The sequence below is a fragment of the Thamnophis elegans genome, chromosome 2, assembly GCF_009769535.1.
Source record: "Thamnophis elegans isolate rThaEle1 chromosome 2, rThaEle1.pri, whole genome shotgun sequence".
Taxonomy (NCBI): domain Eukaryota; kingdom Metazoa; phylum Chordata; class Lepidosauria; order Squamata; family Colubridae; genus Thamnophis; species Thamnophis elegans.
In genome coordinates this window covers 161,032,566-161,045,294 of record NC_045542.1, presented here as the reverse complement: position 1 = coordinate 161,045,294, position 12,729 = coordinate 161,032,566, and the positions used below count along the sequence as shown (strand labels likewise).

Sequence of the window (12,729 nt, the reverse complement as noted above, 5' to 3'; positions counted from 1 at the left end):
TTCAGCAGTTCGGCTGTTCAAATCTCACCGGCTCAGGGTTGACTCAGCCTTCCATCCTTCCGAGGTGGGTGAAATGAGGACCCGGATTGTTGTTGGGGGCGATATGCTGACTCTGTAAACAGCTTAGAGAGGGCTGAAAGCCGTATGAAGCGGTATATAAGTCTAACTGCTATTGCTATTGCTATTTGGGGAAAAAACTGTCATTGTGTCGAGTTGTTCTGGTGTGCAGTGCCCTATAGTGTCGTTTTGAGGGCAGAAGTTGAAACAATTTCTGTCCAGGATGTGAGGGGTCTGTAGATATTTTCACTGCCCTCTTTTTGACTCCTGCAGTTTACGGGTCCTCCATGGAAGGCAGGTTGTCAGCCATTGGTTTTTCTGCAGTTCTGATTCTCCTCTGAAGTCTGTGTCTCTCTTGTTGGGCTGCAGAGCCAAACCAGACAGTTATGGAGATGCACATGAGAGACTCAATGATTCCTCTGAAGAACAGAATCAGCGACTCTATGGGCAGTTTGAGCTTCATGAATTGGCACAGAAAGAACATTCTTTCTTCTGCTTTTTGGATGACGTTTTCAATTTGCAAACTTGGGAGAGGGGTGGAATAAAGAAATCACACAGCCTTTATCCAGTATACAGGAAGTCCTCGATTTACAAACATTCATTTAGTGACTCTTTGAAGTTACAGTGAAAAAAGGGGCTCACAACCACTTTTCACGCCTAAAACCCTTGCGGCATCATCCCTGAGGCCACACAGGATCGAAATTTGGACACTTGGCAACCAGCATGTATTTTTGATGGCTGCAGTGTCCCGGGAACAGGAATCAGAATCAGAATAGAGCTGGAAGGGACCTTGGAGGTCTTCTAGTCCAGTCCCCTGCTCAAGCAGGAATCCCTGTATCATTTCAGATTTGGGCAGTACCCCAAATTATACATCTAAGCATAGATTTAATTTTGGGTACTGCCAGAAAGTGTTTACTTTTAATAGGAAACTGCAATTCCACCCCACCATCCGTAAATTGGCAGCTTTAGTGTTGGAAGAAATGTCCTTCTGGGTTCAGCTCCAAGTGGGGAAAAAGACACTGGAGACATGGAGGCTGCTTGGAAAGATGGTTTTAATGGTGGACAGGAACACATGGCTTGAGCCCTGAACAGAAAAGGTGATCACATGCTTCAATGTTGGTGGAGAAGGGAAGGGAAGGGAAGGGAGGGAAGCTGAGTCCCTGGTTTTATGCCCTCTCTGGCCTTTGATCTTGATCTTGTATTCTGATTGGTTGTCAGACTCCCATGGGGCGATGCAGGGGCAACTCTCTAGGCTGTGTTTTGAACCCAGGTTTGGTTAAGTTCCCAGATGCCATGTGGCGAGTTGCGTAAAGGGCCAATATTATCACGCCTTAATACCATCACTGGAGCTGAAGGGGAGAACTCTTTATTATGTAAAGTGGACTAGCTCAGGCTTTAATGGCTCATTAACAAAGGGGGATGGGCAGGAAGCTGCAGGCAGCTATTCTGTCTTTTAAAACATGTTTCTTCCTTTTCACATCCAGAGAAATATTCTGCCTTTTCAGTATTCCCTAGGATATTTCATTTTTCTCTGGGAGAGGGCTGGGTGAGAACTTCCTACACTAGTGTTAGCTGTTAGGCTACTGAATGGAAAAGGCTGCTAACGAGATCGACCGGGAACGTGTCCAAGCGAGCAGCCTTGGCACTGGTCTCCAACCTCCCGGTTCTTTAAGGGTTAAAACGAGCGAATCAGCGATGCTGCGATTCCTAGTGAAGACTTGCAGGGGGGGAAGGGGGGGGAGGAATTAGCTCTTTCCGGTCCGGCCCCTTTTCGAGCCTTTGGAAAAAAACAAAGTGGAATCCCTGAGTTTGAAGAAATGCAGCAGCTGCAGCGGGAGAGGAGGCGGGACCGTTGCAGCGAGACCAATTGCAGGGAACTGGTCTCGGAAAGATATGATTCCAATCAATCAATCAATCAATCTCCAAGATCCCTTCCAGCTCCTATTCTATTCATCAGAATAGAGCTGGAAGAGACCTTGGAGGTCTTCTAGTCCAGCCCCCTGCTCAAGCAGGAGGTCCTATATACCATTTCAGACAAATGCTTGTCCAATCTCTTCTTAAAAACCTCCGGTGATGGAGCATCGATAACTTCTGGTGTCAAGTTGTTCCACTTGTTGTCCTTAGTGTTAGAAAGTTGCTTCTCTCCTTGATTAGTTTCCCTCCATTGTTTCTTTCCTTGACAGGTGGGGACACTCTCTGTGCCCCCTTTGTCAACCTGGTGTGACAGGGAGGCTCCGGCGGCGATTTCTGGTTGCAGAAAAAGTGACTTACGACCATTTTTCACACCCAACAGTTGCAGCATCTCCAGTGTCACGTAATCAAGAGGCTTGGCAACTGACTCACATTCATGACGGTTGAAAGTATCCCGGGATCGTGCGATCCCCTTTTGCGACTTTCCGACAAGCAAAGCCAAGGGGGAAGCCAGATTGACTTAACAGTCGTGTTGCTGGCTTAACAACGGCAGTGATCCACTTAATAACCGTGGGAAGAAAAGTCACAAAATAGAGGCAATGTTCATTTCACAGACTTCTCACTTAGCAATGGAAATGTGGGGCTCAATTGTGGTTGTAAGTCAAGGACTACCTGAACACCTCCCTAGATAATTGGCTTTCACTACAGCTCAGACCATTTAATTGGATTTTTTTAAAAAAGAGGATGATGGTGTCAAGGAAGGGGAGCTTCTCACTGAATTTGTGATTGTAGAGAATAGGATTTGGGCATTTTTGTTGTCTTCATAAAACAAACTAGTATTCGTGCTTTCAGTGCATGGGAATAACTCAGTGGTGAAATTCAAATTTTTTTACTACCAGTTCTTTGGGCGTGGCTTGATGGGCGTGGCAGGGGAAGTGTTGTGGCCCAGCAGGAGCCGTTGGAGCTGCCACCAGACTCCGACAGCGAGGGGCCCTATGAGTCGCTTTGGAGGATGTGGAGGACCCTGGACAGGGTTCCGACTCCGAGCAGGGTGCGGAGAGGCTGGTTGGCCACCAGGAGGCGCCTGAGCCTTGGACCAGTGGGGAGGAGACAAGGGAGAGTGAGCCGGAGGCCACTAGTGAGTTGTTCCTGGATGCACGCCATCGAAGAGCTACTAGGCATCAGGAAAATTATGCAATTACAGGAGGTAATTGCACTCAGCTGGTGGTCATTAGGCTCCTCTCCAGACTATAAAAGGAATGCTTGTACACACGCCCCTTTTGCAGAAGTCAATACAGGAACGAACGTTGGAGAACATTATTGTGATCTTGGCAGGCTGGATTGCTGCCACGGCTTATCTGTGCTGGATTGCTGCCCAAGCTTGTCTGTGCTGGTTTGCTGCCAAGGACCTGTCTGTTAATTAAACGCCGTAACTTATCTTTGGCTCGGAGTGTGTGTTGGTGTGGGACGAGGGTGGTCAGAACAGGGAAGTATACAGCAAAACCTCCATTCCCACCCCACTCTGGGGCCAGCCAGACGTGGTATTTGCTGGTTCTCCGAACTACTCAAAATTTCTGCTACCGGTTCTCTAGAGTCTGTCAGAACCTGCTAAATTTCACCCATAGGGAAAACTCACTTCAAAAATGTCTCACTTAACAACAGGAATTTGGGGCTCAATTATGTTCGTAAATCGAGGACTAGCTGTAACTTCCACAGGGACAAAGTCTGAATATTGTATACTGTTCAGCTGTCAGAAATGTGGATTCTTCTAGTAGGGCAGCTTCCGTTTCCACTGAAACTTTCCATGATCTTCCATGGTGTCCCTCTCTTGTAATTTTGTCTTTGATTGATGGAACAATTTTTAGATCTCCTGTCATCACCTAATCATCTGATCCTTACATGTTCATTGGCTCTGTTTAAATTTCTTGGCTTTAAATGATAAAAAAGGAAATCTCTAGACCAGGGACATCATGCCTCCAAATTCCACACAATGGCAGAAGATAGATATGCCCTCATCTCCCCTTCGAGAGCATCCCAGAAGAATATAGTTGGCTGCTGTGAGAAACAAAATGCTGGACTAAGGCATGCTAACTTCTCTTTAGTACTAGTTTAAAATAAAAAAGAACAATATATTTTTGGTCCCTGTGTTTGTTGGATTTCATTTTGTTAGATAAGGCCATTTTCTGGTCTTGTCGGGATCCTTCGGGAACCTGAGCTTGCCTTCTGGGGTATTGGCTATTCCTGCCAGCTTAGTGTCATCTGCAAATTTGATGAGTTCCTCTTCTATTCCCTCATCTAATCATTTATGAAGATACTGAAGAATACTGGGCCTCAGTAAAAATAAATAAGGCTGGCTTCATCCTTTTTGACTTTCTGACACTCCCTCAAGATCTGGTCGTACACAAACCATCAGGCCCAAGAGGATTGGGGAAATATTGAGTGAGCCCCACTGTTAAAATAAAAATGGATTAAATCTGTCACCATTGCGTGTCATGTAAATTCAGATATTTAATAGTACAATCTCCAAAAATTGGGGGGGGGGGAGGAAAAAATTGCAAGTGCACAGTACAATATAGTCCTTTTATTTTACAGAATTTCATTTAGATCTATGTTATTCAGAGGACGCAAGCAGAGAGAAGCAGTCAGCATGATAATGTTTAGGGAGATGGGACCCCCACACCCACTAAGGCAGCGTTTCTCAACGGTGTCAACTTGAAGATGTCTGGACTTCAACTCCCAGAATTCCCCAGCCAGCAAATGCTGGCTGGGGAATTCTGGGAGTTGAAGTCCAGACATCTTCAAGTTGACAAGGTTGAGAAACACTGCACTAAGGACTTTGTGCTGAAAAAAAGATGAAGAGGGGATTGGTTTTGAGGGAAGTGCAGCCATCTTGATGTCCTCAGAAGGAAAAGGATGAGTTTCTTGAAAGAAAACATTTGGAAGAGCTTATTTGAAGAGTTTTCTGTTCGGTTTGGTAAGTTGGATGAGTCCAGGATCCTTTAAAAAAAAAATCAAAATAAGACCGTTGATGGATTAGAAAAATCTATGTAGAGAATTCTGTGAAACTTCCAATTTACTAAAAGAATTATGTGCAAGCGTCATTAGTAGAAACGAGATGATTGCTAGAACGTTCTCTTTCCCCAAATCAAATCAAACTTTTATGGTGGCCGTAGACCAGCAAAAAAGGGGGATGGGGTGCAGTTACTTAACAAGCATTAGAAGATGCACCAGAGTCTAAGATTACTATTACCACAAAAAGCTAAAAGATATAAAACAAAACGCCATGTAAAAAATAAGAGTCTAAAATAAGGGGTAGGAACATTAGATCCGACCTGGTAATTTTACGCATCTGGCATTTTGGCAGTCCAGTTCATGTGAGGTCAATTGAAAATTAGAAATGAAATCTAAAGAAGTATCCACTATGACAACTGCACTGCTTTTATTTAAAAGTCAACTATTTTTCTTTCAATTTCTTGAAACTGACAGAAAGAGCATTACATACTGTATAGTGTGTGTGTGTGTGTGTGTGTGTGTGTGTGTGTGCGCGTGTGTGTAACACAGAACATAGATGAGGGGGATTATTCAAGAAGTTTTTTTCAAATTGCAGGCAGTCCTCGCTTAACGACGGTAATGGAGTATGGAATTTCCATCGCCAAGTACAGGTAGTCCTCAACTTATAACCCCAAATTTATGTTCCTAAGTGAGAAATTTGTGAAGCGAGTTTTGCCCTATTTTACGACTTTTCTTGCCGCCTCTGTTAAGTGAATCACTGCAGTTGTTCAATTAGTAACCTGGTTGTTAAGTGAATCTGGCTTCCTCATTGACTTTAGTTATCGGAAGGTCGCAAAAGGAGATGGCGTGACCTCGGGGCACTGCAACCGTCATCAATGTGAGTCAGCTGTCAAGCATCCGAATGTAAATCACATGACCACGGGGATGCGAAAAGGGTCACAAGTGTGAAAAATGGTCATAGGTCACCATTTTCAGTGCTGTTGTATGTTTGAACCGTCACTCAATGAGCTGTTGTTAAGTTGAGGACTATCTACAATGTGATATTAGAGAGCAAAGTGAGTAACCACTCTGTCACTTGTCAGTCTCTGGTTACTGTTGTTAAACAAATCACCGAGGGTCATTAAGTGTAGGCCCTCCTGTGACCACAGCTTCCGACTTTCCGCTGGCTTCCCCATTGACTTTGCTTGCGGGAAGCCAGCAGGGGAGATAGTAAATTGTGATCCCACGACTACGGGATATTGCGATGGTCAAAAATCTGGGTTGGTTGCCAAGTACCCAGAATGTGATCATGTGACTATGGGATGCTTCCATGGGATGCTGCCACTAGTTATAAAGGCAGACTGATTGGCAAGCACCTGAATTGTGACCATGGGGTGGGAGATGGCACATTTTATGACAGCCAAAAGTGTTTTGGCTGTGGGCCAGTACTGGCTGCAGCTGTTTGGAACTGGGCCACGCAAGCAGCAGGCGTGCGAGTGCCTTCCGCTCACATAGAATCATTTCCTCTTCCCTTGGCCGTCGGTCTGCAAAGCCAGAGAGGTTCTTAGGGGGCTCTGCTTTAGGGGCTGTAAAGCACCCTTTGGGGAGGCTGATGTAATTCCGAATGGTCATTAAATGACCAGTGGTACTGTGTTTACCCCAAAATAAGCCCTAGCATGATTTTTTTCCCTAGGATGGCTTGTAATATAAGCCCCATCTCCCAAAATAAGCCCCGTTAAGATCGTGAACCAGATGGATGCATTTAATATTTCCCTAAAAATAAGACCTATTTGGAAAATAAGCCCTAATACGTCTTTTGGAGCAAAAATTAATATAAGACTTATTTTATATGTTGAGGACTACAGTCAATGAATTTATTGGGAAAGGAGGAGCTGACGTCGCAACAAGGCGACGTGTGATCTTGGAGCTCCAAGATTGAAGTCAATACTTTTGCCGCTGGACGGTCCTTTTGGACCTAAACCATCCCGAAGAGACAGTGATAGGGAAGAGTACGTCCTGCTGATCTCAATGACACCGCAAAGTCCCTGATTGATCCAGGAGAATGTCTTTTTGCCGGCGACAGAAGCACAGCCATTGAAGTGCTGAAGTTGGGACAGCTCCGCAATGGGAGGAAAACGGAAAGAGAAAGTGTATCCATTGGGTGAGAAAATCTTATTATTATAAAAGAGATTTACCCCCCCCCCCAAAAAAAAATTAAAGCTAAATTAAATTTGAAAACAGAAGAGAACAAGCCACGAAATTAAGCTACATTAGACAGTGTGTTATCCTTTTTTTAAATTTTTTTTTTTACAGATGGAACTTTTGCAAATGTTTCCTATTCTTTAAATTGAACGGATTAGTTTTTCTTCTACTACTTTTTATATTCTTTTTTTTATATCTATGGATTAAAATCATTTTCCTTATTTTTATAATGCTGGATTGGAGAGGGTTTTTTTTTTTTTTTTTTGCTCCATTTAAGAATTTTGTTTTCTTTAAGCCTGGAATATAAAGAAGATATAAAAGGAATACAAAGAGGGCTGTAATAACAGAGGGAAAGGAAGTAACTGCCCCTTGGAGGCTGGAGGCTTGGAAAGCTTGGAAATGTTGTTTATTCTTCTTTCTCTTTGATCATTTGATTTTGCATTTCAAGGTTCCTCAGCTTGTTTACAGAGAGTGATAGTGAGAAGAGCATGGGTTGTTTATACAGGTGCTTTTCGGGAGCTTCATTGGCAGCTGGAGTAGAGTGAAAACAAAGCCTTGTTTTGAAAGATTATAAATGAACTTGCTTTAAATTTAATAAAAAGTTTTGAATGCCAGAGTGGCAGTGTTTACAAGGCGGAAGAATGGCGCAACATGAAAAAGAAACCTTAACATTGCAAAAGATTATGTTTGAAATTCAAAAATTATTAGAAGTAACAGAGAGAATTGAGAAGAGATTGGAGAACATGGATCCTAGAAAGCAAAATTTGATGGAAAAATCGAGGATGTTCATCAAATGAAGAAAGTGGAGGTCAGAGTTCTAAAAATTGAAGGAAAAAATAAACAAAGAGAAGAGAAAATTGTTGATACTGACAGTAAACTGAGCCTGGTTGGAAATGGAAAGACTGAAATATGGAAAGGGGAGATAGATGGACTGGAGCTCTACCCCAGATCTCAAAGTATAGAAGAAGAAAAGAGAGAAGAATTGATGGAACTAAGGAGAGAAATTTTGTCAGAAACACTAGTGATAACCAAAGATAAGCTGATCGAAGAAGCAGATGGAGGGTTTCAAGCTTATACAAGATATGCAACAAGCAATAAGTTGCGAAGAAAAGTCCATACAAAACTTATTAAGGAAATAATCAGAATACTAATGCCACAAATGGCAAGAGACATAAGACTGCACTATTACTGGAAAGACACAGGTTGATGTAATGAAAGTTTAAAATAAAAAATTAAGTCAAATTTAGTTAAATTTAGAGCATTTTGTATAAAATGAAGTGATAATGGATACAGTTAAAGAATTGATTGATAATGATAACAGTGCATATATATATTGGTTTGATGAGGAAATTTGATATAAATTGCAAATGGTGACTACAAAAGGAGGTTTAGAAACTCAGTTATTAAATATAACCAATTTTTAATTAGAACATGTTATAAGGATGTAATGTAATTAAGTCAAATTTAGTTAAATTTAGAGCATTATGTATAAAATGAAGTGATAATGAATTCAGTTAAATAATTAATTGATTAATGATAATAATGCATATATGTATGTATGTATGTATATATGTATGTATTAAGTGTTACAACCCCTGGTATGCCCAAATATGGGAGGAAGCTCACTGCTTCCACTCTCTGTCAATCGGCTCGTCACAAGAGACCATCCAGACAGAAACCCAATATTTTTACTGTTGCCTTTGTTACATTTGTGTTGTATTTGTGCTGATAAATAAAGGGAGACTAGTATAGACCTATTTCAAGCTATTTAGCTCTCGTCAGCTAGCCATACCCTTACTGGTTCTAATCCCAGTAAGGGTATGGCTAGCTGATGAGAGCTAAATAGCTTGAAATAGATCTATACTAGTCTCCCTTTATTTATTTATCAGCACAAATACAACACACACACACACACATATATATATATTGGTTTGATAAGAGGAAATTTGATATAAATTGCAAATGGTGAGTACGAAAGTTTTAGAAACTCTGTTATTAAATATAACCAATTTTTATATAGAACATGTTATAAAGATGTAATGCTACTGGATGAATTGGGAAGAGCTAATGGAATGCCATTATGTGGTTTTGCTTTAAATTTGGAATATCTCATATAAAAGGACGTAAAAACAATTATAGTCAAATGAAGGTTGATGTATGATGATAGTAATATATGTATGTATGTATGTATGTATGTATGTATGTATGTATGTATACTTGATTTAAAATATATGATTTGATATGAATTCTAGGTGATGACTGTGGAAGGGATGCACAGAAGTTTTTGTAACCAATCGACACACTTTCTACAATTTGTAATGGAAGATGGTTTTTTTTGGGGGGGGGGTTGTGTATGTGTGTCTTGTCTGTTTGTGTTTATTAAAAAAAATTATTTATAAAAAAATGAATCACTGAAGGTAAAGGAAAGGATTGGAGTATGAATAACACTGCCATCTTACCAGTGCACGAACCAATTATTCCCCTTCCTGACCCAAGACACTAATTGTACCATCCTGCCCTTCTTTTCTCTCAACTTCACTTACCTTTTTGACAATTTGTTGCTATACGGCCGTGGTCAAAATAATTGTATTGCAGTCCAGGCTCATCTGAAGGGTGGGTGGGGTGATCAGGGCAAAAAAAGAGAAATATATGGTTATAAAACTAAACCCACATTGGAAAACCCGTAACTGCAGAACCCTTCCAAAGCTAAGCAAGTGGGGCTGGAGACACACAACCCAACCCAACACATTAAGTGTTCTCTCAGATTCAGCTTTGGGTTTCAATTTCAGATCAAGCTGCTTTGTAAGTCATATACACAACCCCAGAAACCCACCCAACTTCTCTGAGTAGCCGCAGAACATTACGATCAATTTTCACTGAGATTTTTTCCCCCAGGGTAGCTGGGAAGGTTTGGGTAGAGAGACGCTAAAAGAGAGAGAGAGAGAGAGAGAGAGAGAGAGAGATTTTTTCTCCCCTTACCACAGCAGTGGTGATTTCTTCCATGGAGAGTTCCGGCGGCCCGACGACAAGCTCTGTGAATTTCAGAAAGTTAATTCAGCGGGATGTTTTAACCACTTACAGGACTTCTGCGTCGGTGACAATTGTGGGTGTGATGGGAGGAGCTGGAAGATGTGGGCGTTACACAGGGGGTCAGCCCTGCAAGGCGGTTTAGGCAAGAAGCCAAGAAGTTCAACCAAGTCTGCTACCTCTCTCTACGTTCTGAAGTTAGCATCAGGCAAGGCTGAAAATATGAAGGGACCTTCTCACCCCACTGGCATTGGCCTGTCTCGCTACTGCCGGCAGAGAAGGCGTGCTGCGGGCTCCCTCAGCCTGATTATTCTGGCTGGCGGGATGATCCAGGAGGAAGGCCTTCTCTGCCCTGTGAAACACCTTGTCCTCCCCGATCTGAAGTTGGCCCTGACCCCCTTTTCTTTTCGTAAGGGCCTGAACACCTGGCTCTGCCAATTGGCCTCGGCCTTCAATGGGGGAACAGCACAGCAGAGGAGGTTGGTGAAGCAACAACGGATCCCACCTCCCTCCACTCCGACCCCGTCCACCACACGGTGTCCTAAAAGCTACAATGTTTGGTTTTAATTTAATTACGTTTAATTACACTTGGATGACTGTTAGCTGCCCAGAGTTACCCTATGGTAAGATGGGCAGCCAATTGATTTTATAAATCAATCAATCAATTTTGTAAGCAATCAGTTTTATAAACAAATCAATCAATTTTATAAACAAATCAATCAATTTTATAAACAAACCAATCATTCAATTTCATAAATAAATCAACCCTTTTTATAAATAAACTAGCTGATAACCTGGCATTGCCCGGGTATTTATTTATAGGGGAGAAATGTCCGGACCAAACATAATTTCTAAAGGTGGATTTTCCCCTTTACCAGAGGGAGCCCCCTTGTGGAGTACTATGAAGCCATTGCCATAGCAACTCCACTGCGCTGTACAGTAGAATCTATTTTACGGCAGTACAGTAGAAGCCATTTTAAAGACACAACAGGCTGCATCTTAACAGAACACGCACTCCGAGGGGTGTTAGGGGTGTCTTACCTCCACAGTATTTTTCTCCAGAGAGTAAGTCATCTGTGTACCAAGTTTGGTTGAAATTGTTCGAGGTGTTCCAGAATTATGCTGGAACATACACACACACAGCCATTTTTATATATTTGTCCCCTCCTCGCTTTGTACTCTCTGGAAAACTATCTGAGATGCTTCCCGCACCCCTTTTCCGTCTGTGGGCTCAGCGACCTTTTGCACACCAGTTGTCCCGTCTGCAGCTCTCCTGAGGTCATTGCCACAAACCATTGACACGCGGCTGTGGGAAATTCGGATGGAGAGAAGCGGTATGTTGCAAGGGGCCAGGTTGCTTGTGGCAGCCCTCTCTATTTCCCTAAGGGTATCTGCCCATCCCGCCAGATCAGACAGGGTGGAGGGCTCCAGGTCCTCTCACTGGGTGGGCCATGAGACATGGGCCTTCTCCACAGCAGCATCTACCCCAGAGATCTGGAAGACTGTGAGGACTTGGGACTATGTAGACCTAGCCGAAGAAGTTGGAAATGAGACTTGGCTCATCTCTCTTCCTCTTCTATAGCCCCCGCCCACTGTGCCTTTTGAGTCGGCACCTTTTGAGCCCCAAGCAGTATTTTATAGAAGGGGAGAGGAAGATGCTGTTGGTACAGCATCCCCTCCTTCCCGTGAACTCCACTTAAACTGTTTGGAAACCAGACTGAACTCACAAATCCGCCCCCTGCCGGATTCTCCTTTCTATCTCATCTATCTAAGTGCTTTTTGAAGGGGGGGAAACAATTAATTGCTCTCTTTTTACACCTCACAAGCCAAGCGTTACTCGGCTCCTTTGGGTTGTTGAGGCGGGAATCTTTCCCAATTTTTCCTACCCTCCATATTGCAAAGAGATTCTTAGTCAAGGGAAATGGTGACTTCCTGCTTTTGCCAGATCAGAATAAGTCGGATGGTGGATGCTACTGATTTAATTTCTCACCGTGTCCCACAGCACAAGGCTGAGGATCTGGGGGGAATTTTCAGCAGCAGTCAGATTTGGCCACCTGAAGTCTGTCCAGGCTGAGGACCACAGCATTGGCAATTCTTTAAAGAAGCACGAGATTCAGTTGCCACTTATCCTGGTGCTCCTAGAAAACTGATTAACCAGAACACCAGGAGATTTTATGTCTATGGAGATTCTCAATCATTTGGGTCCTGGTTGTGCCAACCATGGAGCTTTCATAACATCTACAGGCAAGTTGTTCCAACAATTAATTGTTCTAACAGGAAATTTCTCCTTTGTTCTAAGTTGCTTCTCTCCTTGATTAGTTTCCACCCATTGCTTCTTGTCCTACCCTCAGGTGCCTTGGAGAATAGTTTAACTCCCTCTACTCCTTTTCATTAGACACTCAATCTGAATATTTCTTTCCCTTATAAGAGAGTTGGAAGGGACCTTGGAGGTCTTCTAGTCCAATTCCCTACTCAGGCAGGAAACCTTATACCATTTCAGACAAATGGCTATCCAACATCTTCTTAAAGACTTCCAGTGTT

At 42.7% G+C, this 12,729-nt stretch overlaps 1 protein-coding gene across 2 annotated transcripts in view; it reads right to left on the bottom strand.

The window, feature by feature from the left end:
- Nucleotides 1–4,880: 4,880 nt before the first annotated feature.
- Nucleotides 4,881–12,729, bottom strand: part of LOC116504524 (zinc finger protein 585A-like) — a 60,152-nt gene continuing 52,303 nt past the window's right edge. Inside the window, exons 10-12 of one of the 2 annotated variants that reach the window (XM_032211570.1) lie at nt 10,141–10,193; nt 9,705–9,767; nt 4,881–4,965 (exon numbers count right to left, since the gene is read on the bottom strand). In XM_032211570.1, the coding sequence (XP_032067461.1) occupies nt 9,723–9,767; nt 10,141–10,193 (98 nt within the window). In that variant the 3' untranslated portion in view covers nt 4,881–4,965; nt 9,705–9,722. Of the gene's footprint in view, nt 4,966–9,704; nt 9,768–10,140; nt 10,194–11,295; nt 11,495–12,729 lie in introns of those variants that run through there. The other variant, XM_032211568.1, reaches the window with a different exon arrangement.